We start from the raw sequence: 24,882 nt of genomic DNA, 5'->3' as shown, positions 1-24,882 counted from the left end.
TAACATTGTGTTCAGTCATTCTGTCGTTTATTGGATAAGAATTTTATAGCGTCATTCATCCAGTCTTCACAACTTTCAATCTCACACGTTCCATCATCACCAAGCGTTCATTTCAGTCTTTCGGAGCTATTTGTTCAAGTAGGCCTAATCACACACGTTCTTCAACAGTTACGCACATTCCTTCTCTTTCATTCAAACTGGCGCACTTGATTAGCGGGACAACAGTGTACTATATGGTTTCTGTTACGTTACTTTCTTTATCTACCTAAGCAAGGTTTTCAAGGCAGGTGTCTCTGCTTGAGAGGACATCTCACATCTGGCGGATTTGCGCTGACGCAAAAGCAGCGAAGTGGGCGCGAATTCACGCATGCGTTCGGTGCTCCATGGGTGGGGCCTAGGAGACACGACAGTTTCCAAATACCTCTGTAGACATGCTTATTGCTAGATTTTTTTTTATTTATTTTAATTCACAAAATCTTTTGGACAGAAAATTTCACTTGTTTTGAGTACCTTTTACCTCAGATTTAGTGTTTTTATCTTGTTTTTAGACACCCTTTTTTGCAGTGTTTAACAATTAAGTTTCACAAAATGTCAGATATGATCTCAACAAACACACAATTTATAATTGAAAACAGTAATCAATGACATTTCCAATGTAATTTTCCCTGAACTGAATGTATGTGAGATTCAACACATTCTTCCTGTTATGTGACATGTGAATTTGTTTTGAATTGCCATGAATTGAATTCCACTTCCTGTCATGCCAATTCAATTCAAATTCCAATTCATGAATTGAATGGAGGCAAATTCTAAAATTCGGAATTGTGCACAAGCCTGCTGTAAAGTGGTTAGAAGAAATGAAATCGGAATCAGCTAAAAAAATTGGTATTGGCGGGAAAAATTCTATGAAAAATTGGAAATCTGAAATGGCCAAAAATATTGCAATTAAAACATCTCTACTTTTAACCAATAACAATTTTTTTCTCTAAAACTTACTACAGGCAGTGTTTACCTGGCATGTTATGATGGCAGTTTACGTTTTGCTATGGCTAGCTGATGTCATTTTTGCCATACTGTAAGTGAAATGAATATCTTTATCTCCTCTATCTGATTGAAGGACTGCCTTGACTACACAGTAGTGTGCAGGCAGTGAGTTTTTGTTGCAGGCAAGCAAATCTGATGAAAGCCTTGCAAAAGAGCTAACTCATTCAGAAGCCAGACATTGTGCTCTTCTCTCTCACTCCCCTATGCTTTGTAGTTGTCCATGGGGAAAAACACGAAGAAATCCAGTCAAATTTAAGCATTGTTTTTTTTTTTTTTAATGTTAATTTCATGTTAAATGTAAGACAAACTAGATATATCATGAGAAATATTAACTAACTCAGGCAATAAGTCATTTCATGCTAGTGCAGTTAGGTAGCCTACCACATTGGCAGTTTTGCTGCATTAAAAAAAAAAAAAACCCTCTAACGTTACCATATTACTCCAGATTTCATTTGAACATCAAAGTGGGGGCACAATATCTAATTTAATTAGTCCATGTTAATATTAAGTTAATATAAGGGAAAAACCAACTTCTGATGCATTTGCACATGTGTGCAGTAATGCGTCAAGACAATCATAATCTCTTACCTAGTTTCCTAGCTTCTAGAACCTCGACACAATATGCATTCTCAAATGTCCAAAAACAAGTTGCAGGCTTCTCAGCATTTGTCAACAGTACACAGACACACCTTTGAAAATGACAAAAATGATGGAAGTGAAAGCTGGTAATCAAGCTAGCTTGCTTATACAGTTACCTATAGTGGCCATAGGGGACAGTAATTTTAAAGATGAAAGCAAACAGGTAATACACAAGCCCTGAAGGCTACACCGTTATATTGAGTTTTTGCTGTCGTTAAGCTATACTACAACAAAGGACTCCATAGCTAATTAGCAATTAGCTTACCTATAAAATATTTGCAATTAACAAAACACACTTTTAAACCAGATAATCAGTATTGATCAAAACTCTTGCAGTCATCTATTAGTCCATTTCCAGGTCTGGAATAATTTTCCAGGTTCTGCCTTGACCATACTAATCCTGTATATAAATGGTCTTGGTCCTCCGATGAAATGCTTATTTCATTGCATATACTTGGTCTCTCACAAATACCAACAGTGGATCGGTCACATAGGGTAGAACTGGGAGGCAGCCTCAGATGACTGGATCTCTACCTGGGCCATTTTGAATTGAGTGCATTGGAGCCACTTGCGAAGAGCTTGGGGCTGCGATCCAGACCCCAAGCCCTGCATACACTGGTAGCTAACCCGATTCTGGATTGCTTGTAGACGCAGGTGGAGACCTGCGGATAAATGCTGGAAAAAGGTACGAAAATGGGAGCTGTTACAGATCTGACAGCACATTATTTTTAGTGTATAAAGTAGTTGGATGGTATCTGTTTCTTATGGAAGGATTATTGTATTCGCTACATCTTTCATTATTATATGTGACCCGATCTGGCAAAATTGGAAGTCACACATTCAAATTTTGAGACACAGGTTGATTATTTGAAAAAACATTGAAAATATTTGTTTTGTTTTTGGGGTTGTATGAAACAAAAAGCATTCCAATGTAATTTCCCAAAATTAGAGTCAAGATAAACAAGTAGTCACAGAGGTTACAGTTATTATTCAAGTGGGCTTACAGCTTACAAATCTTACCTGTACCTGCAACTTCAAACAGATTTTTCTTTCAGTTTTCAGTGGTAAGCCACAATTCAAAATGCTGTATCTTGTCAACAATTCAAGATACTGTACCATTCTAAAGAATATTGTGTCCTAATGGTGTTGATACCAAAATCTCAATCTTGAATTTTGGGTCACTGTGCCAGATTGGGTCACACATTGAGATGGGATGAATAAAGCATACAAAAAACACATAGTTGGAACAATATGGTGTTTTACCTTAAGGTTTGACTGGATCATTGGCAGCCACATGGGGATAAGCTAATTGAAGAGATAAGACCAACAGAAAATTTAGCATGGCCAGCAAAAATAAACTATACTACAACAAAAATGTAATCACCAAGTGAAAATACATCATTGGACATGAGGCAGTGATGTTATGCAAAAATACATGTGAAGAGCTCTTTTCCAAAATGCTACACATTTATAGAAAACATTAATAAATGAACTAATATTATTTCAGGTAATATCAATGAAGGTGCAGTTGTGTTGTTTTGATTGGGTAAAGGTAAATCAATTAACCATAACTCAATTACAGTTCCACTGAAATTATTTGGAAAATAAAATAAAAACAATAAAAACATACATACGAAAATGCATTACAATGGTTGATAAAGCAATTTGGAAAAGAGCTTTACTCTTTTACTCATGGATAAAATCAGCTTGTCAGAGATAAACTCACTTTGACGAATATGGTAGAGTTGCACTCTTGAAGAGCTTCCATCAAGCTGATCACATGCAGACACACCATCTCCACCATCTGGAGATTGGTTAAAGTCATTTTAGAGAATTTTATGGAAAAGTGGATGATCTTTTTTTGTGTCATACCAGCTGCATATTGCATATGTTTTTAGTTGACTGTGTGATGCACAGTTCTTCACCACAGGAGGAGTGGGGCAACACACAGCTGTACAAGTTGTGTATTGTATTGTTAAAGAAACAAAAGGGGGAACATTTCACAACTAATTAGATTAACTGGCACCAGGATTGGGTAGAATGAGCCAATTCCTGTTACCATACAGACTTTGTTTAAATCGAGAAGCACTTTTCTTCCTCCTGACAATAATTCTTCAGTAGAGACTATTTCAGTTGTGTCAGTTGGCTGAGCAAGTAAATTAGGCTTAACCTTTTAGCTTAGAAAAGGGGTTTGAATTAGTTAACCCTTTATAGGGCACTCATTGAAATCTTTGGAAATTCTAAATTTTAACTTCAGAAAGTTAATGGGGGATGTTTCAGGACATTAAAAATATATATATATTATTTTTCATCTTGGCATAGCAAATCATGGTCAATAAAGTTACCATATATGTCCTTGCCCATCTGGGGGAAAAAAAAAACAGGGTGAATTTGAAAAAAATATCTCAGATCAACACCATACTTGACACAGAGCATCCTCAGCTGATGCCTCACCAACCCATTTCAGTTTTTTCTTCGGAACTTTTACCGTTCGCCCGTAACAGCCAATTTTGCCCATTTTTGCGAAGCCGCCAGACAGAAAGTGAGCTTATATCTCAGCAACCCCTGCATGTATCAAAACCAAACTTGGTACATGGACTCATATAATTGAATGACATAAATGGCATACACAGGTGCCTAGTACTATGAATGCTATACTCCTATGTACCAGTGTATAAAAACCGAAATACAACTATAATCACTAAATTACCACTTATATTTGCTCATAATTGTGTTTTATCACTAACCAGTATTGAGTCATTAAAATAAATGCACACAGTACTAGCTCTCACACTAACAATAAGCACCTGTGTGCAATTTAATTATATTTTAAAAAGATACATACATCAGGCATATCTGTAAAAATGGACACTTGTGCCACTTATGTGAATAGGGCGTATTAACAAATATAGTGCATTTAGTTTTTAGCCATACAATAAGCTCATTTTTAAAAATGCTATGCAAATAACAACAATCTCAATCTTTAACACAACTATTCAACCAAATAATGTGTGAGTTACATCAACTTACAATGTTTAATGTTGATGCTATTATGATAGTTGTGGGATGAGCCAGGTTCAAAAACCTAAAATATGTGATTTCTGCCAGATGGTTGTGTTTGAGGTGCTATAGTCCACTGCTGATTGGTCAGATGCTATGATGTCAATATTTGTAAGATAGCTTGATCTTCCCTAATTGGCTGAGAGAAAACCACATGACTCTACAACTCCAAATGGAGGCAGGGGGAGGGAATTTTCAGTGTGTGCGGAAGTGACTACATATGGTTATTTGCCCCATAAAGGGTTGGAAAATGACATTGTTACAAAAGATTTGGACAATTATTGAAGATTTTTTAACATTGTTTTTTCAACATTACCCTATTTATTTTACTCCATTTTATAGAACTAGTCTTTCAGAGTAAAATAGATATATTTCATTGGTGGGACATAATATATTCAGGAAATATGTGTTTTTGTGTGTGAGGTGGTCATTCAGTAGCCTGACTCTCGCCAGACCCTTGTAGTTCCGCCATGCTCCACCACAGGCGATTCGCTGAGCTCCACACAAGGGTCTGGACGCAAGGGCAATCCAAACCCCTGCCAGTGATCAAAAAATGAGCAACCAATCAGGAGCGCCGAAGCGAGTGTTTGATTCAAATAACAATGGCGGCACGCAGCGAGGAGTCTTGTGCTGACATTGACTCTGCTATTTCAACCGTTTTGTCGAATCTATCGAGTATTCATTCTTTAAAAGATTAACAGAGAATAGTTTTGAAGACATTTATTGGTGGCAAGGATGTTTTTACTCTTCTTCCGACCGGGTTTGGCAAGAGCTTGAAGAAGCCTAGCACGTCATTCAAGATAACAGGCAAGTGGCTTATCAAATCACATGCGAGGATGTTTTACAAGGACCCGCCTTCATAAATACATCTCCTATCGAGAAGTCCCAGATCCTTGTGTGAAGCAGACAGCGAACTACAGGATCTGGCGAAAGTCAGGTTAGTCATTCAGCACTGAAAATGGAATGTTCGACACAGGCACCAAAGGGTCAAGTAGGCCGTGAACAAAGGGTTAGATGGTTTAAAAAAAAATAATAATGGTGATGGGTCAACAGATAACTTATGTTAGGTAAGTTACTTTCCCTACTAGCTAACATCTACACTATCAGTCTAAACAGTGCCACCAACTCTCGGACACTTTCTCAACCTTCTCACTTTCGGGCGCTGCTCAGTGGCGACCACAGTGAATGCGGCTGGTTGACATGATTCGTGTTTGTTGTTTTTATAGACTATGTCTACATTAATCGTGTGTTTTTAACTTGCTAAATATAATTGTTTACCATTATCTAACCATGATCTGCATGGATTGTCTTATTGCTGGCCTTGAGTTTACTTTTTACCTGTGGACTCAATTATGGAAACGCTGCAGACGGCATTATCCAGTGCATTAAGTATACGAGGGACTTCCTTACAGTGCAACCCTGAACATCTAAACTTAAATTCTTTGCTGTAATACGACAAACGATTGCATTCCTACCGTACATAGCGTAAACGTAAGCGTAGAAAGAAGGGGGGAATTAGACAGAGACTGAAGAGAATGAAAGCACGTCTCCCGCTGCCTACCTGCCAGCTAATTAATGCCCAGTTGCTGAGAGGGAAGGCAGATGAACTGGCAGCCAATGCAAGGTACATGCACAAGTACCGGGGCGCCTGCATGTTGGCAGTCACAGAGACTTGGTTGGATGGCAACGTTCCATCTACCGGCTACACTCTCCACGAGCTGACCGCGACCCAGGGATTACAGGGAAGTCCTGTGGCGGTGGAGTGGGTCTCTTCATTTGGGATGACTGGTGCTGGAGGGGATCGGTGGTAGTGCAGGAGACCCTCTGTACTCCTGACATCGAGTTGCTCTGTGTGTCACTCCGCCCCTACTACCTCCCGCGCAAATTTCCACAACTTTTTGCAGTTCTCTATATTCACCGCCAAGCAAATGTTGAAAAAGCGTCAGAGATAGTGTTTGATCTTTCACAAAAATAGGATACTCTCCTGACGCTCCTAAATTATTCTTGGGTGATTTTAATACAGTAAGTGCTCACTGAAGAAGACACTACGCACATATTACCAATATGTAGGCTGTCACACTAGGAAAATTAAAAATAAGACCCTGGATTTATGTTATGGCAGCATTAAGGGTGCCTACTCTGCTTCAGCCCTGCCCCCTCTGGATGCATCAGACCACAATGTGGTACATCTCTGGCCTGTGTACCAATGGCTTCTGGAGAGAGAAAAGCCCCAGACAAGGACTATTAAGATTTGGAATGAAGACAGCACCATGGCACTCCAGGGATGCTTTGAGTACCTCTTGGTGGTTTTTAAATGCCCGGACTTGACAATAGAAGCGGCGTACCGTTCTGACCCACTTATACCTAGAAGCGCCGCGTCCCCCGGTCATTAGACCGCTTTGACTGTCACGCTCAAAGCGTGAGACTTGGAAGCCCTGGGAATAAGGTTGGAAAACAACGACCAATGATCACCGAATTTCTCTCTCATATTACCTCTCATAAGCACATAAAACTCTCAAAATATCAAACCCGAACTCCAATAATTATGGACATTATCTGACATTAAGCGTTTCTGTCTCATTGACGCTTATTGAAAGGAAAAAGCTTAACGTGGTTTAATGCACCTAACGATCATTGATCACCAAATTTCTCTCTCATATTTTCTTCTCATAAGCACATCAAACTATCAAAAACTCGGACACAAACTCCAATAATTATGGACGTTATCTGACATAAGGCCTTTTGCCGCCTACAAAAAGGCTTAACGTGGAATAAGGTTGGAAAACAACGACCAATGATCACCAAATTTCTCTCTTATATTAGGCCTACTTCTCATAAGCACATAAAACTCTCAAAATATAGAATCCAAATTCCAATCATTATGGACGTTATCTTACTTTTCACGTTAAGCTTTTTCATGTTAAGAGTTTTTGTCCCCGGCAATGCTGTAGCCTACGATTTCACAGCGCAGCAGAGCGCGGGGTTAAATGTAACACGCACTTTTTATGTAGATGTAACACGCACAAGCCTTCTTAAACTGCATGCTTTAGAAAGTTAACATAATGGAAATGTTCAAATAACTAGCCTACTTTTTGGCTAGCAAAGGCATCCCCGTTTAGCTAATGGCAAACTGTCCTAAACATTGCGTTCGTTTTTTGTCACTTGACTATGAAGCATATCCGTGATAAGTTGAGCAGACCTAACCTAACCTTCGGCATTCCCGATGTGCGGGAAAAAAAGGAGCATTCTCAACCCGTACCATCTGTAAGCAAAGACTAATACTTCAGACAGAGTTCAATCTCTTTTCAACCAAACATATATCAAACCTCCTCAATGACACAACAGAGAACCTATCAACATGGAGAGAAGATAGGCAGAATCCTTGCACACCAATTACGCCAAAAGCTGCAGCTCAGTCTATATCTGAAATAACAGATGAGTCTAACACCAAACATATAAATCACTCTAAAATTAACCAGGTATTTAATCAGTTTTATTCAAAACTATACACTTCAGAGTCACATAAAGATGAATACCTGTTCAAGTCATTTTTTGATCATTTAGAAATCCCCTCAGTGGGTGACCAAATGGCTTTTGAACTGGAAAAAGCATTCACAGAGGAAGAATTTCATTCTGCTGTTAAATCTATGCAAAATGGTAAATGTCCAGGGCCAGATGGATTTCCTAGTGAATTCGTTAAAACATTTGCTAGAGAATTAGCCCCTCTGTTGCTCTCTACATATACGGAATCATCTACATCTGGCTTACTTCCTCCTACTATGCATCAGGCTGTTATATCCCTTATTCTTAAAAAAGAGAAAAACCCAGTAGAATGCGGCTCATATCGTCCCATTTCTTTGTTAAATGTTGACAGTAAAATACTTGCTAAAATGCTGGCCCTACGGCTGGAAAAAGTACTTCCTTCATTGATCTCAGATGATCAGACAGGATTTATTAAACATAGGCAAATATCTTCCAATATACATAGATTATTAAACGTTCTTTATGATCCCATTCCACCCAAAGGCAAAGAGGTATTAATATCCCTAGATGCAGAAAAAGCCTTTGATGGGGTGGAGTGGGATTACCTATTTTATACATTGAAATGTTTTGGTTTTGGACCAAAATGTATACATTGGATTGAGACACTTTATTCTCTACCTATGGCAGCTGTTCGGACTAATAACAACCCTTTCTGCTTTCTTTGATCTACAACGTGGCACTAGACAAGGCTGTCCTTTGTCACCCCTTCTATTTGCCCTAACAATAGAACGGCTGGCTATAGCACTGCGTAACAGTGCGGATATCAAGGGCATAATGAGAGGAGGGGCTGAGAATAAAGTTATATGCTGATGACATGTTAGTATACATGACTGACCCCACGACCTGTCTGCCAAAGATGTTTGATTTGTTAAATTCCTTTGGCAAGATATCAGGATATAAAATCAATGTGCAGAAAAGTGAGCTTATGTGTATTGACCCTAATTACCAGCTCACTACAATCCAGTCCCTGCAAGTTAAAACATGCACTAACAAATTTAAATATTTAGATATGTGGATAACCCGTAAGTTTAAAGATCTCTATGAAGCCAATTTCCCTCCACTTTTAAATTGCTTAAAAAAGATTTAGATCGTTGGAATCTCCTTCCCTTGTCATTAGGGGGAGAATAAATGTTATCGAAATGAATATTATGCCCCGATTTTTGCTTCTTTTCTAGTGTATCCCCATCTTCTTACCAAAATCTTTTTTCGTAAATATAGATAAACTTCTGTCTGGTTTTATTTGGAATGGTAAAAACCCACGTATACTTAGGGAAATTCTGCAACGTTAACGATTACATGGTGGGCTTTCCCTACCCATTTTTCAATACAGTTATTGGTCTGCCAACATTCAAAACATAATGCACTGGATTCATTTTTCTAGAGTTGAAGACCCAAGTCCCAATTGGCTAGAGCTCGAGAGTGCATCTTGCACACAAGTATCTTTACATGCACTAGCTTGTTCTAAAATACCCTTTCCAGGATCCATATCAACAAACTGCATAAATCCAGTTGTGAGGCACTCCCTCAAGATATGGATACAGTTCAGATGGGCTTTTTCTTTAACTGAGATGTCCATAGATACTCCTTTGGTGGGAAATAACATGTTTGCTCCCTCCATGACTGATGATGCTTTTAATATATGGGCTGAAAAGGGACTGAAAACAGTCAAAGACGTATATATAGGTGGCACCTTTGCAAGTTTTTAACATTTGAGAAGACATTTTGACATTCCTAACTCACTTTTTTTTTTAGATATTTACAACTTCGCAGTTTTGTTTCTGCAAATGTTCCATCTTTCCCTTTGATACCACCAGATTCCCTCTTAGACAAAGTACTTAAGATGCCCCTTGGGCTTGGGGGTGTTGTTGGTAGGTTGTACTCTGTGCTCAGCATGGATAATTTGAAACCATTAACAATATTAAAACATCAGTGGGAGGAAGAACTGGACACAGAGATATCAGATGAGTTATGGCAGGCTGTTCTCAATAACATACATTCATCTTCTGTCTGCCTGCGACATACCATTATCCAGTTTAAAGTTACTCATCGTTTACATTGGTCAAAAGCAAAGTTGGCTAGAATTGCACCAGATATTGACCCAGAGTGTGATCGGTGTAATACAGAGCCAGGCACTCTGTCACATCTGTTCTGGAGCTGCCCTAAATTGTCTTGAGTTTTGGGAGTCGATTTTTGCTTTTCTTTCTAGAGCATTGCATACTCGTATTGACCCATCACCGATCATTGCCATTTTTGGAGTAGTACCACAAGAACTTGGCATAGGCAAATGGGATAAAACAGTGATAGCATTTGTAACTCTCTTGGCCAGGCGCATTATCTTATTGAAATGGAAGACTAAGTCTCTACCTGTATTTAAACACTGGATTAACGATGTTATGCACTATTTAACTCTTGAACAAATTTGTTATAATTAGCAGGGTAATAACATAAAATTCAGTAATATCTGGCAACCTGTTCTTTGTTTTTGCTCTTTTGGTCTTTTTCTTTACATTAGCTGTGCGATGTGGGTGGTTGGGTGGGTTCTGGGTTGTTATGTGTCTGACTGTTTGTTGTATGTGAAAATACAATAAAAAGACTTTGATAAAAAAAAAATAAAACATCCACTATTAAATATCTTTGAACTGCAACCATCAGGCAGCAGATTTCGCTACCCTGCCCTTTCTAAGAACAGGACTAAGAAATTATTCATCCAGCGGCGTAACAAGGTGATGGCGGGCCCCGGTGTGAGAGTTCCATTCGGGCTGTCCCCCAATAACTTTTGGCCAAGGATGTATTAGCTCTGATACATACAATACACATTAAGGGTGACTTAAATTCTCTATGCAAAGGACCTGAGGCACCGAAGTAGTTTAGTAGTTACAGATTACAATTTCAAATCAAAAACACAAAACTACATAGGATCCATTACATATGAAAACGTTTAACAAATATATAAATAGCCTCCAGACCAGGGTAATCTAATAACTGCATTAACATCAACTCGCATGGAATTATGGGAACACTCAATGCAAAAATGGCAGAATATCCCTTTAAATGCTGTAAAAGAGCTTGATGCTCAGTCAATTTTCCCTGAATAAAAAACAGTTGATGATGATGATTGATGATGAAATAAGGGATGAAGCAACACAGTCATAACATGCCCTTGTCAACTTATTTTAGAGTACTGCTGACAACAAATTCAAAATGACATATACAAAACAGATTCTTCAAAAAACAATACCATTTCTTTGTTTCAACAATTAATGTTGTCTTTGCAACATTTTCAGTTTCATGATTAGCAAATTATATAATTATGTTTTTATGTACATTTTACATCATCCCAACTTTCCCGAAACTGGGTTGTAAGAGTTATAGATTTGTTTTTAAGTAAGAAAATGAGTTTTTCATGACAGATGGATTTATTACATTTTGATTTGACTGATGTGAGAGTGCACAAAGGACAAAGATCAAGAAAGTCCCTGGTCCAGATCACATCTGTGGTTACACACTGAAACACTGTGCTGAGCAGCTTGGTTTTCCAGCAGATATATTCCAGAGGTCTCTATCTACTGCCACTGCCCCACAGCCATGGAAACACTCCACAATTATTCCCATTCCCAAGAAGACCAGCCTTAAAGACCCATTGCCCTCACCTCCCTTGTCATTAAGGCCTTTGAGAGGATTGTGAAAGCTCATATTATCAGTGCCACAGCCTCAAAGATGGATCCTGTTCAGTTTGCATATCATGCAAAAAGAGGGGTGGATGATGCCAAAATCTACATATTGAATGCCATCTATGAACACCTAGGACGCCTAAATTCTTTTGCATGACTCCTATTCGCGGATTTCTCTGAACTGTTTCAACTTAAATCATCAGTTAATTCTGTGGATCACAGACTTTCTGACCCAAATAACACAGAAGGTGCTGGTCAGCGAGGTTCTCTGACATCAGCTACACGTCCACTGGCTCACCCCAAGGTTGTTTCCTCTCACCACTGCTTGTACACAGATGACGTTTGCTGATGACACTGTTCTCCTTTCCCTGTTATCTGATTCTGTCCAAGATCACAGTCCTGTCCTCAGTGAGTTTGTGGAATGGTGTGATAGTTACAAAAATTGACAAGTCAGGACTACCAGGTAAGCTTAAGTTGTGGTGTTTGCAGTTTGGCTTATTGCCCCGGCTAATGTGGCCATTGACAGTCTATGAAGTTCCTCTGTCAAAGGTTGAAAGGTTAGAAAAAATGATTAATTCCTTTGTGAGAAAATGGCTTGGAGTGCCTCGCTGCTTAAGCAGTGTAGCCTTGTACGGGAAGGGCATTGTAGAGTTGCCAATATCTAGTCTGACAGAAGAATTTAAGTGTGCTAAGGCTAGATTGGAAATGACTCTTACTCAGTCTAAGGACCCAGTGGTGAGGAAAGTTGCACCTACAGTTAAGGCAGGGAGGAAGTGGAACCCAGAGCAGGCAGTTAAGCAAGCTCAATCAGCATTGAGGCATAGAGACATAATGGGTCATGTGCAGCATGGGCGGGGGGGTCTAGGTTTAGACATAAGTAAACCTTTGTGGAGCAAGGCTTCTGCAGGAGAAAGGAGGAAAATGGTTGTGGAGGAAATGCATAGGCAGGAGGAGACTGTTAGATGTACCAAGGCAGTATCACAGGCAAGACAAGGGCAGTGGGTAAACTGGGAAGGGGTGGAAAAAAAGCAGATTAAATGGAAAGATCTATGGGGCATGGATGCTGGCAGGATTAGATTTATGTTAGGTGCTACATATGATGTGCTCCCATCTCCCAAGAACTTAAGTCAATGGTTTGGTGAGGATGATAAATGTACACTTTGTTCGTGTGTGGGCAGCCTCCACCATATCCTATCAGGGTGCAAGGTAAGCCTCACCCAGGGGCGCTATACATGGCGTCACAACCAAGTACTGAAATGCTTAGCAGCAGCAATTGAGGATAAGCGGAGAAAAGTTAATTCATTAGCAGCAAGTAAGGATGTTAAGCAAATTAACTTTGTACGTCAGGGGGGTCAACAGCGTTCCACGAAGGCCAGGTGTAAAAACGGCTCTTTGGTTATTGGAGCGGGGTGGGAAATGAAGGTTGATCTAGGCCAGCAGATGGCAGTACCTTCGCATATAGTGAGCACTAGGTTGAGACCGGACCTTCTTCTGTTCTCAGATAGAGATAAAGTGGTTTACATGGTCGAGTTAACTGTTCCTTGGGAAGACAGAGTAGAAGAGGCCAATGAGTTAAAGAGAGCAAAATACACTGAAATAGCAGAGGAGGCCGCGCAGCGAGGTTGGAGTGTGAGATTAAGGCCTATTGAAGTTGGTGCACGAGGGTTTGTGGCCAGATCTGCTATTGGCTTGCTGTCTGAGTTGGGCATTCGTGGACGAAGTCTAAGGCAAGTGGTTAGTAACATGTCTTTGGCAGCAGAACGAGCAAGTGAATGGTTGTGGGTAAGGAGAAACTCTACTTCCTGGGGTAAGGTAAGTTAGCTGGCTTATTTGTTTTGTGTTTGAGACACGGTGCCTAGGTTTATGGTTTTTAAGTGTATGGTTCAGTCCACACCGACGGGACGGACCATGCCTAGGATAGTTGAGAGTATTTGGTTATTTTGTGATGGGGGTGGTAGCATGTAGCGCAAGCTAAGACAAGCAAGTTGGCTTGTTGCAATGTGGTAGTATGGAGGCAGCATGTGGTGGTAGCATGTAGCGTAACACAAGCTAAACTAGTGGTAGTATGGAGGCAGCATGTGGTGGTAGCATGTAGCGTAGCACAAGCTATACTAGCTGGTTTGTTTGTTGCAATGTGGTAGTATGGTGTGTTGGCTTGTTGCAATGTGGTAATATGGAGGCAGCATGTGGTGGTAGCATGTAGCGTAGCACAAGCTAAACTAGCTGGTTTGTTTGTTGCAATGTGGTAGTATGGTGGCAGCATGGAGGGGAGTGTCTCCAGGACGCTGGTTTCACTGTTAAGCCTTCATGAGGTGTCGTGGGCCTAACTTAACGAAACATCGGTGAATGAGGGTGCCCACTTGATAACTCCAATGACATGCTGTATACCATATACTGCTGTGGGATTGGCCATCTGTCTTGTGTTTGTGACCATTGGTTAACAGGTTGGTGGTTAGCCTGCTTCTTTAAGTTAAGTTTGGACAGGGGCTTCTTAATGTGTGTTTGCCTTGGATTTTGGCACAAGGGATTTTAACATCTAATCCTGTGTATTAATGTAATGTAATCCTTTTTGGAGCTAAATGTCACAAAGACCAAGGAGATGTTCATTAACTTCAACAGGCATGGAGGATGCAGGACCGCCACTACAATACATGGGGAACCAGTGGAAGTTGTACATGAGTACAAATACCTGGGCACTGTCATTGATGACAAGCTGCGATTTTACTCCAACACAAGGTGATCCTTAAAAAAATGTTAACAGCGCCAGTATTTTGATGAAGCTATACTCCTTTGGAGTGAGCCGGAAGACCCTATACATTTTTTACACCTCCTTCTTTGAAAGTGTACTGACTTTTTCATCTATTTGCTAGTTTCATGTCATTGCTAGTTTCATGTCATTGATGCTGTCATTGATGACAAGCTGCGTTTTGACTCCAACACAAGGTGATCCTTAAAAAAATGTTAACAGCGCCAGTATTTTGATGAAGCTATACTCCTTTGGAGTGAGCCGGAAGATCCTATACATTTTTTACACCTCCTTCTTTGAAAGTGTACTGACTTTTTCATCTATTTGCTAGTTTCACTGCCTCTCTATCAAAAATAAGAAACACCTCCAGAGCGTTGTGCACACATGTTCTAAGATCATTGGCCATCCTCTTCAGTCACTGACATCACTGCATGATAAGGCAACACTGCAGAAAGCCAACTCTATCTCAGAAGACTCTACTCATGTTCTACATGGAGTTTTTGAATGGCTGCCCTCTGGCATGCATCTGCGCTGTTCTCTTGCTAGTACAAACAGGAGGAAGGCTACCTTTACCTTTGAGGCTATTCGCCTTTTGAACTTAAATATGCTCCCAGCCTCCTCCTCCTCCCTCTCCTGGGACTAAGCCTCCCTACACACACACACACACACACACACACACACACACACACACACACACACACACACACACACACACACACACACACACACACACACACACCTGTCTGTCCTGTTCTCCTTTGTCCTGTTGTGTATGTCTTATATATGTTGTGTTATGTCTTACACTGTATGTCACTATGCCTGCATGGAGAAATTGCTCCTCGGGGATCAATAACGTTTTTTTTAATCAAATTGAATTGTATATATTTTCTCTCTTTTTGTCTCCCTCCATCTGTCTATAGTTCAGTTTGTGTGTTCAACCTATGAGCTTTGAAGCCAAGGTATAGATGCTTCCTTACCACTTTGTTGTGGGCCATGAGCTGCAGAATGCTGGGTGTGACTCTGCTCCAGAACTCCAAACCCGTGAGAATGGCACTAGAGGAATATTCTGTCAGGTTCTGGTTCTGAAGTGTAGAAGTGGCAGCAGCCTGCTCACAGTACACAGTCCACAACTGTGCAAACATGAAGGCATGGAACAGGGAACACATATGCAGCACTGAGGTCTATGGAGAGACAGGAAGAAAGGAAAATTAAGTGAATAACAGAGATGCTGATTCTATTTCTTCATATGAACTTAAATATATGTATTAATATACTTTGGATTGTTCTGGGAAGCCGATCAGAATAACAATGAGGTGGTCAGCGATTTGTGATCCAGCATCCAGTGGGATTGGCATGCAGGAAGTGGAGCCCTGGTGCAAGGCACAGTGGGTGAGGGATCCCAGGAGTAGCCAGGAGAGCTGGCGAATATGTGACACACATTCAATGAACTCCTTTGGCCTGTGGAGGAAAGAGGAAATGCATAGAATATCTTTCCATGTTACTGAATATATGATTGTTTGGACAAGGCAATCTGAAGCATTACAAGTGCTTGACACTGATGAAAGAATTATGGTCAAGCAGATTGATCTGCTTCTAGGTCTATCGTCTTTTGTTTCACAATGCTATAACAGGAAAAAATGTTGATACATATTCATGGTTTCTGGTTATGACTTAATCTTTATAGAAACGCATGTTAACGTATGTACACATATGTGAGATGGCTAGGATTGATGTCTCTCACCCCTGCTGCAAGGCTGATGGTGGATGGTACAGCCATGGTAAATGTCGGACCACAGCCTTGTTGTCACGATGATTGCCTTTGCTTATTTCCATGGCTGCTACTTGGGCCAAACCAACCTTCAAGTTCCCTCCAAAAGTATCTTCATGAAGAGGCTGACAACAAGCCTTCATATGACTCTATGTTGAGAACATATTGAACATTTTACATGATTAAGGCAAGATTACCCGGCACATAACAGAACATCACAGAACTTGAGTATCATATGTGTCTGTAAATATGAAACGGGAGACGATTTACTTTCAATTTGGTCAATGTGTGCATGTCTGATATGAAGTCCAGAATTTCACTGATGTACTGTCTCATGCACTCCATAGCAGCAGTTGTACACTAAGAAAAAGAGAGATCCAATGACAAGGGTGGTTGAAATCACCATTTGTGAGCTACTGAAACACAGGTCTGTAAATGAGTACAAGAACAGTGGACTCACCATAGGGAGGGAGGCAATCATGTGTTTCTGCAAGATAGTGGACTCTGCAAGACGGGTGCCAAGGTCTGTGCAAACAAACTTATCAACAAACATAGAGAGTCAGTAGAGAAGCTCATGTTATGTATGCATGTGTGCATGAAATGACTATTACACCAAGTATTGATCATTTTGGTGTGGAATAACTGGGCAAGATCTATCTCTTGGTGGTAAACTGAATACTAACTGGAGGAGAAGTGTCTACAGACATTACCTGGACAAGCAACAGCAGATTGGTATCAGGGAGGGGTGACTTGAACTTTAATGCTTGAAGCAACTCTAGCACAACAATGCGGGACATATAGGACTTGTCTCTCTCCTAAAATGAAGATAAAAGAGGGTTGAAATATTTCAAAAATATTTATACATATGCATATAAATTGAATGTAAATTGAAACCATCTAAGTGATCTATATAGTTTAAATATATACTGAACAAAACCTTCAATGCAAAACTTCAAATCAAACAACAGAAGGTTGTCAAACGTGTGGTGACACTAACCAAAGCATGTTTGAAAAGGAAGACTTTCATTTGCAGATTGCCTAAGAACACCTTGAAAATATAGCCACAAGCGGCAATGGCGGGCCCAAGGATCTGCAGTCCGCAATCCGTAACATTTCAGAATCCAACAAAACACTGACAGGAGAGCTATACCATGCACATAACTGAAGTGTTCCGTTCGCGAAGAATATGCTGCAGCAGTTAATAGTCACTGTAATCAATAGAAGTAGCTGCACCAGACGCGACAGTGGCGCGTACATACATTCTAAAAAAATAGACCAGTTCTCTAAAATGGAATTTATGCGTCGCGAATGGAACGCTTCAGTTACGCGCCTGGTGTAGCTCCCCTGTGGCCTGTCAAATGTACTTATCTGCTGTGTGTGCTATTTGTTTTTGCAAGTTTTATACATTGGAAACACTTTTACATTTCACACTTCACTGCACTAAATATGCAAGTTGCAATGATGTGCCTCTTTGTGTCTGTGTACTTTAACTAGTGGCATCAAAGAGAGAGCATGGCTCTGTTCGAAACGGGAAAAACTGCTGCCTTCTAAGATATCTAACTGGGGAGCAAGGCAGCAAGTGCCGTTTGAAACTGAAAAAACGATTTTCGCTGCCTTCTAAGATATCTTAGATTTCCCTAATAACGGTCAATTTTGAAGGCAGCATGGATGTACACTTCAAGCTGCCTTCTACCCATAATCCTTTGCGGCCACGTCTAAATCAGCTGTGAAAACAAAACAAACATGGCTGCCGATATCGGTAAATGACTGCTGAATCTGTTGAAATGTCATTTGTGTGACGTTATTAAGCTTGGATTTGTAGAAACTGGATTGAAAATAAATTATTTACTATCTGGTTATACCATTATTGTACCCTCTAATAACGTCTGGTCTGATATATTTGCTGCCAGTGAAACTATTTTATACCGTTAGCCTGCTAGCTTACATAGGCTAATTTAGTTTAACGTCAGGCTTTTGCTAACGTCATACCGTAGTGTTAACCAAAGATTCTAGAGTGCTACGCTCATTTTTAAACGATGCATTTAATCAAAAGTCATGTATAGTGAGAGAGCTCTCTATTTAGGGAGGGAGGCAGTAGGCAGCTGCCTTCCGTTTCGAACAGAGCGCATGTGTGTGATAAATGTGTTTGTATCTCTCTCTCTCTCTCTCTCTCTCTCTCTCTCTGTGTGTATGTGTATGTGTGTATGTGTGTGTGTGTGTGTGTGTGTGTGTGTGTGTGTGTGTTCCAGTGTAGATGTGTGAACTCAGGACACTAGTAAGTTGACATGTACCTGAACTGAATTAATCTAATGAATCTAAAATCACTATCCAAAATAAATGAGAAAAAAAAATATTTCTATTGCCGGTTAGTGGCACTATACCACACACATTAATAAGGCATGTGAATATAATCATAATAATAATATCAAATATTTTTGAAAGTTTCAACCAATCAGCCAATATGTTGTCAATGTCTGTCACATTTCCTGTTTGGTCAGCTGCTGGCTCTAGACCAGGTTGGCAGTTTGGGCGTGGATATCATCACATGCCAAAGCAGTATATTAACTAATACAGTATATTACAGTATACAGATTTACAGTATATTAACTAATATTTTGATACTAAATTCCAAAACATTCTGACTTTCGCCAACTGGAGGCACTACTATGCCAGACAAGTCAGACTTGTCACCAATCAAATGGCAATTATTTTGACCAAGGCACTATTAGAGATATCTTGAGAAATGGGTCTTAGAAAACAATGCTCTATAACAGTACTAACCTTGTTGAACGTTTTGTAGCAAAGTCCACAGAGCTCCACCAAGTAGGAGAGGCTAAATACACTATACTGGATGACAAAACTAAGCAGCTTAGAAAATGGTTCCAGGAGACTCTATGAAGGGGGAAATCCAAGGTTGGGGATTAAAGTCAACACATCAACAGTGTTTTAAGCAGTATATCAGCAAGAGAGATACAAACATTTTAACCTTGTAGACTGCTTGCTATCATGCATAATTGTGTTTCACAATTAAGGTCAGCAGTTTGTTTTAAAAGGCTCTAGATTAATTTTTGAAGTCAAATGCTGTAGGATGCCCAACTGAGACCCTATGCATACAGATGGTACGGGTTGAGAATGCTCCTTTCTTTGCCGCACATCGGGAATCCCGAAGGTTCGGGACTTTAAAACTGCGGTAACGGTAATTAAAACTGCAACATAAGACCGCCCTAATAACATGATGGTTCGGCTCATGCCGGAAAACACGGAAAAACACGAAGACTGGTGACAAGCGGAGAAAAGAGACATGCTCGGCATGTCAGATTGCAGTTGCAGAATTTTTGAATGTTTTACAGCCTACCCCACAGCTCTCTCACGCGACGTAGCCTATAACTCAGTCAGTCCAGCAGAGATGCCAGAGCAACGTTTTGGTCAATGGACAGGGAGAGAAATGCTCCGCATATCTGTCTCATTTAATCCGTCTCATTTAATCATTAAAATGAAGGTGATGACTGGCGAAATTAATCAAACGACGTTTCAATAAACCATTGTTGAAATGAATGAAAATGGTTTTAGAAAATCGCCTATAGGCCTATCAGAAGGAAATAGCCTTCAATTCAACCTGAAAGACTCGATAGGCAACCTTGGATTAATTCATTAATTCATTACGGTTACAAGATGGCATTTCCGTGTCCGAATCTTCCGTGAATCTTGTCAAGGCGAAGATGAAAGAGATGGACAAGATGGACATTTAGGCTACAATATGCTATAGGAATACTTAGAAATGTATAGGCTATTTTAAAACGGAGGCAAGTTCATTTTAACCGGCAACGCTGGGTACATGTAGCCTACCCAGCACTTGTTGACACAGATTTTGTCCCCACCACTTTTGATAACTGAAAATGAAATGTATTTAACAGAAATCTCTTTAATACATGCCTATGCTTGTCACTTTACCGTAGGCTATGCATGGAGAAGATCGCGCATTTTGTAACATTGTAACAATGGATGGTCAGATGGGCAGTGAGGGTGATTCATTGTAACCATCGACTAGTAAGTTTCTCGGTATGCATGTTCATGTTGATTCAGAGATAGGCATAGACTACCGTAGGCTACTGTGCGTCAAGCTATGAGCATTTTATCATGTGGTGAATTAATGACAAACGTCAGTTTAACATGTCAGAACTTTTGATCGGCGTTTCAAGTGCATGCCGCGGCGTGGATAAATAAACTCGACTGACTGAATCCCTTATATTTGTTGGCAAGTGTTAAAGTGTAGGCTAAGCGACAAGGTTAAAAGACTCATTAAGACAAAAAGGCATTCTTTCATTAAAAAAATGAAAGATTTTCTCAGTTTTACAATTTTTTTTTTATCTTTGCGATGTCTGCTGAAAAGAAAAGTTAATATGTGAATTCGTGGTTCAGCGCACACACACACACACATTTTTACATTTACATAATTGTTGAGAGAGAGGGGGAAGGGAGGCAGGCAGTCGTCCTAATGCCGCATATAGGTAGGCTATAATGTCTAGTGAACTGGTTAGACGAGTGTGGGGGAGGGGGAATGATCGCACAAGACAATTGCTCTTCATGAAATGGATAGTCTCACAGACGGCTGTCGATTTTTAAATGTAGCCTACTACATCACTTGCGAAATCGGACGTGGCACATAGCCTAATTATTAGGCTACTGGATTTAATATATAGCAAGTCCATAGACTTTGTTCATCCTATATTATATGCTTTTAAAATGAAATGTGCTGCGGGGAAGCATTGGGGAAGTGTAGGTTGTCCTGTAACAATTTGCCTCTTATTATAATCAAGAGTATACTGCCACTACGCACATAATAGCCTATAAGGTTACGGGCGGATGCGAGCAACCCCATGCAAGAGAAGGCCTTAAGTTAACGGACAGAAGGCCTGTTTACATGTCAAACATGCATTAAATCTAAGAAACGAAAAACACAAATATCACACTGTATTGTGTCGTAAACAGTTAATGAGTTCGTGGCCACTAGTGCGCAACTGCATCGCGCAGTGAGCTGAAGGAGGACCGACACTTATTAACACAAAGCTTTGTAAAGCACTAACAACCACCCCTCAAAGTTCATTGTCCATAAGTCCAAACAATAAGTATAAAAATCCGACAATCCAAAACGATAACGAGATCTCCCAGAAACGAAAAACAAGTTTGTTGAGTATAGCCTAGTCCTTCCAACAATCTCAGCTTTTGCGTTTGATAGATAAAAGGCATTCTGTCCTGCTGTATTCCAATAAGAAACTACAGTCGGTCTCGAGGGGTTAAATAGCGCACGTTACTTGAATTTGAATCTGAAGAAGACCACACGGTCGAAACGTCATTCCTTTGTGCTAAAGAAAAGAAAAGAAATGAAAGAAAGAAGGATTTAAAGTGTGCGAACCTTTTTCCATTTTTTATGATTTACTCTTGTTCTGCACCTTGACCGGGGATGTGCACAAACTTTTTTTTACTACACTTGATTTTTAAATTAGCTCTTCTCTTACCAGTAGCCTATATCCTATAGCCATACTTTAATAATCAGATGTTATGCTCATTTTTGTAGGCTACACCTCACCGGCAAGCACGCACGCAAATGCTGGTTTTGCACATCTACAATATAGGCTAATTGGCCAGGCTATATATAATAGGCTTAGGACTGTATTTTGCCTTCGTGCAACTTTAGTTGTGCTCAATCTAAATGATTGTCAGTAAGGATAGGTCATATTACCAAACGGAAAACCTCGAACATTATTTAGGATATAGAGCCGTGTCCATTACGCACTACAGTTATTTTTTAGGCTATTGTTTTATTTGAGTGTTTTTGTCTACCATGGCAAACATAGTTGAAACGTTCGCTCTAAACTTATGTATTTCCAATCGGCTTTCACAATCAGCTACAGCTGCGCTGATGATCACTATGAAAACGTGCAATGTCTATACAGAACTGCTTTCACCCCCCCCCCCCCCCCCCGAGTCACCAACGCAACATGCACAACAATATACCGATATTTAGCAAACACATGTATTTCCAGCTCTCAAAACCGATGAGGTCCAGATCTCAGTGGCCTCATAGCTGCCTACAGCCATGCATAGTAAGCCTAATGATAGCCTAATAGTTATGACATGAATAGCCTATTAATGACCTCATGTCGGAATGGCACGTTGTTTGACAAAAAAAAGTTAAATACCGCCGAGTGGGGATATGTCGGAATGAACAGCGGATACCAGCTGGGTTGTAAAACATTCGAAAACTCTGCAACTGCAATCTGACATGCCGAGCGTCTGTTCAATACGGAAGAAGACTTTAACCTATATTACTTAGCCTATATATTTCTTATAACGAAACGTGAAGAAAAAATACGAGGACTGACCATCTCGTTTCTCCGCGTTTCCCCCAATACCATGGCGACAAAGAGAAATAAATATGATTTGACATTTAAGCTGATTGTTGTCAAATTTGATGATTAAATGAGATTAAGGAGTCGACTATTGACGGATATGCGGTCTTCATCATTAAATGCAGCTGAAATGCGGGTTGAAACTTTCTGCCACCTGGTGGTTGTTTGGGTACATTGCCTTAGCCTCGAAAAAAATCAGCTTGACAGCCTGCGGGATCTCTTCGGGAGTCCCGCGGGAGAAGGTGCATTCTCAACCCTAACCAACTGTACCTACTGTGCAGTGTCTCGTGCAAGTCTGAAATCTTTTTATGCGGTGATTTGGGAAAGCTGTAGTATGAACTATCTACAACAATGCACCAGTAGTCACAGGGCTATATTGTCTTACTGTAAATCCTCAAATTGTGGCCGGGGTCTTTTATTTACTTAGGCTGCACAAAGTTCAGGCCTTCATTTGGTGCAGGTGTGTATTTGAGGCAGGCCTCTATTTCTTATCAGGCTTCTGTTGTAGAATTTTTTTTTTTTTTGAAATAAGGAAAAGAGGGACACGAGCCAGGGTCTTGGTGAAATTAAGAAAACAACAGCTCTGTCCTCCGCTTTCTAGCATTCTCCTTGTTATGTACAGTCACTCGATAACAAACTGGATGAAGGCAGGCTGGTGTTTCAACGAAAAATTAATAACTGCAATCATTTGATCTATATGAAATTATTGATCGGCAGGAAACTTTGCATCCCTAGCATTTATTTTCCTTTGCATCCATTGTAGCTGGAGACTTCAACAAAGCCAACCTCAAAAAAGTCTTACCGAAGAGGTTAACTTTTCAACTCAAGGTGAAACCATCCTGGAACATGCCCACAGTCATGCCTACAAAGCCCGCCCCCCGCCCAGCCTTCAACAAATCAGATCATTCCTGTCCTCCCAGAAGTTGAAACTGGAACCACCTGTGATTCGCTCAGTACAACGCTGGACAGACACTGCGTGACTGTTTGCAAACAACAGACTTGGAAATGTTTCAGACTGCCGCAGATAGCATTGATAATTACAGTACACTGAAACTGTATCAGACTACATTGCAAGTGCATCAACGACATTGCACCGCGAGTGACTATACAAACTTTTCCTAATCAGAAACCATGGGTGAATGAAGAGCACTCAAAGCCCTGACAGCAACCTATCATTCTGTTAACCCTAGTGAGTACACAGCTACTACATTTCCTGCAGCTTTAGGGTATGTTCAGACTAAGCGTCTTTTTCTGACAGAAGAAGTTGTGCAGACCGTTTTTTTTTTATCATCTTGAAAAAAAAATCTGCCAGCGTTTTTATTCCAAAGCAGCCGGAAGCGTTTTTTATTGCGATAGGCGAATTGACTAACGTAAGTGTGGACACAAAATATCGCGAAATAAAAAAAATGGGGTTGACTGTTGCTTTTAGTATGTTATGGCAAAGTTGTGAAGTCATGTCAAACATTTCCCAAAGCTCAGACACCTAGAACTAGTTCTAAAACGAGTCTCTCGACCGATGTTCTGGCACCCTCTCCATTTTTTACCTGTTGTCATGGGAAACCACAGGTCTCGTTAATCCGCTTGTGATTGGTCAGTTGTAAAAAAGACAGCATGACGTAAGGCGTTTTTCCGCCAGAAGTTGAACATTTCTCAACTTCGAGCTGCAGAAAAAAGACGGTTGCAGTCGCGTTTTGAAAGAAGCCGGCAACTTTTTTGAAAACACGGTCTCCTCCAAAGGGTTATAATGTAAAACAGACGCCGGCAGCTGAGAAAAAGACGCTTAGTCTGAACGTACCCTTAGAGAGAGTCAAAAGCTTTAGATTCCTGGGTATAAACTTCAGTGAGGATCTGAGCTGGACACACCATATTGGTGTGGTCACAAAGACAGCTAGACCGAGGCTCTTCTTTTTGAGCCGTCTGCATAAATTTGCCATTGACTACAAAATATTGACCAACTTTACTGTACAATAAATAGAGAGCATTCTAACAGCACATTACAAG

The 24,882-nt window shown here is 40.2% G+C and overlaps 1 protein-coding gene across 1 annotated transcript in view; it reads right to left on the bottom strand.

The window, feature by feature from the left end:
• Positions 1–1,365: 1,365 nt before the first annotated feature.
• Positions 1,366–24,882, bottom strand: part of LOC134079716 (protein unc-79 homolog) — a 229,186-nt gene continuing 205,669 nt past the window's right edge. The window contains exons 41-50 of the mRNA XM_062535794.1: positions 19,253–19,363; positions 17,182–17,286; positions 16,932–17,009; positions 16,742–16,831; positions 16,445–16,620; positions 15,978–16,161; positions 15,681–15,884; positions 3,410–3,487; positions 2,947–2,988; positions 1,366–2,358 (exon numbers count right to left, since the gene is read on the bottom strand). Of these exons, the coding sequence (XP_062391778.1) occupies positions 2,170–2,358; positions 2,947–2,988; positions 3,410–3,487; positions 15,681–15,884; positions 15,978–16,161; positions 16,445–16,620; positions 16,742–16,831; positions 16,932–17,009; positions 17,182–17,286; positions 19,253–19,363 (1,257 nt within the window). The 3' untranslated portion in view covers positions 1,366–2,169. The remainder of the gene's footprint in view (positions 2,359–2,946; positions 2,989–3,409; positions 3,488–15,680; positions 15,885–15,977; positions 16,162–16,444; positions 16,621–16,741; positions 16,832–16,931; positions 17,010–17,181; positions 17,287–19,252; positions 19,364–24,882) is intronic.

Source organism: Sardina pilchardus, chromosome 5 (assembly GCF_963854185.1).
Source record: "Sardina pilchardus chromosome 5, fSarPil1.1, whole genome shotgun sequence".
NCBI classification, from domain to species: domain Eukaryota; kingdom Metazoa; phylum Chordata; class Actinopteri; order Clupeiformes; family Clupeidae; genus Sardina; species Sardina pilchardus.
The sequence above is the reverse complement of the archived record's forward strand: the minus strand, read 5'-3'. Positions and strand labels throughout refer to the sequence as shown.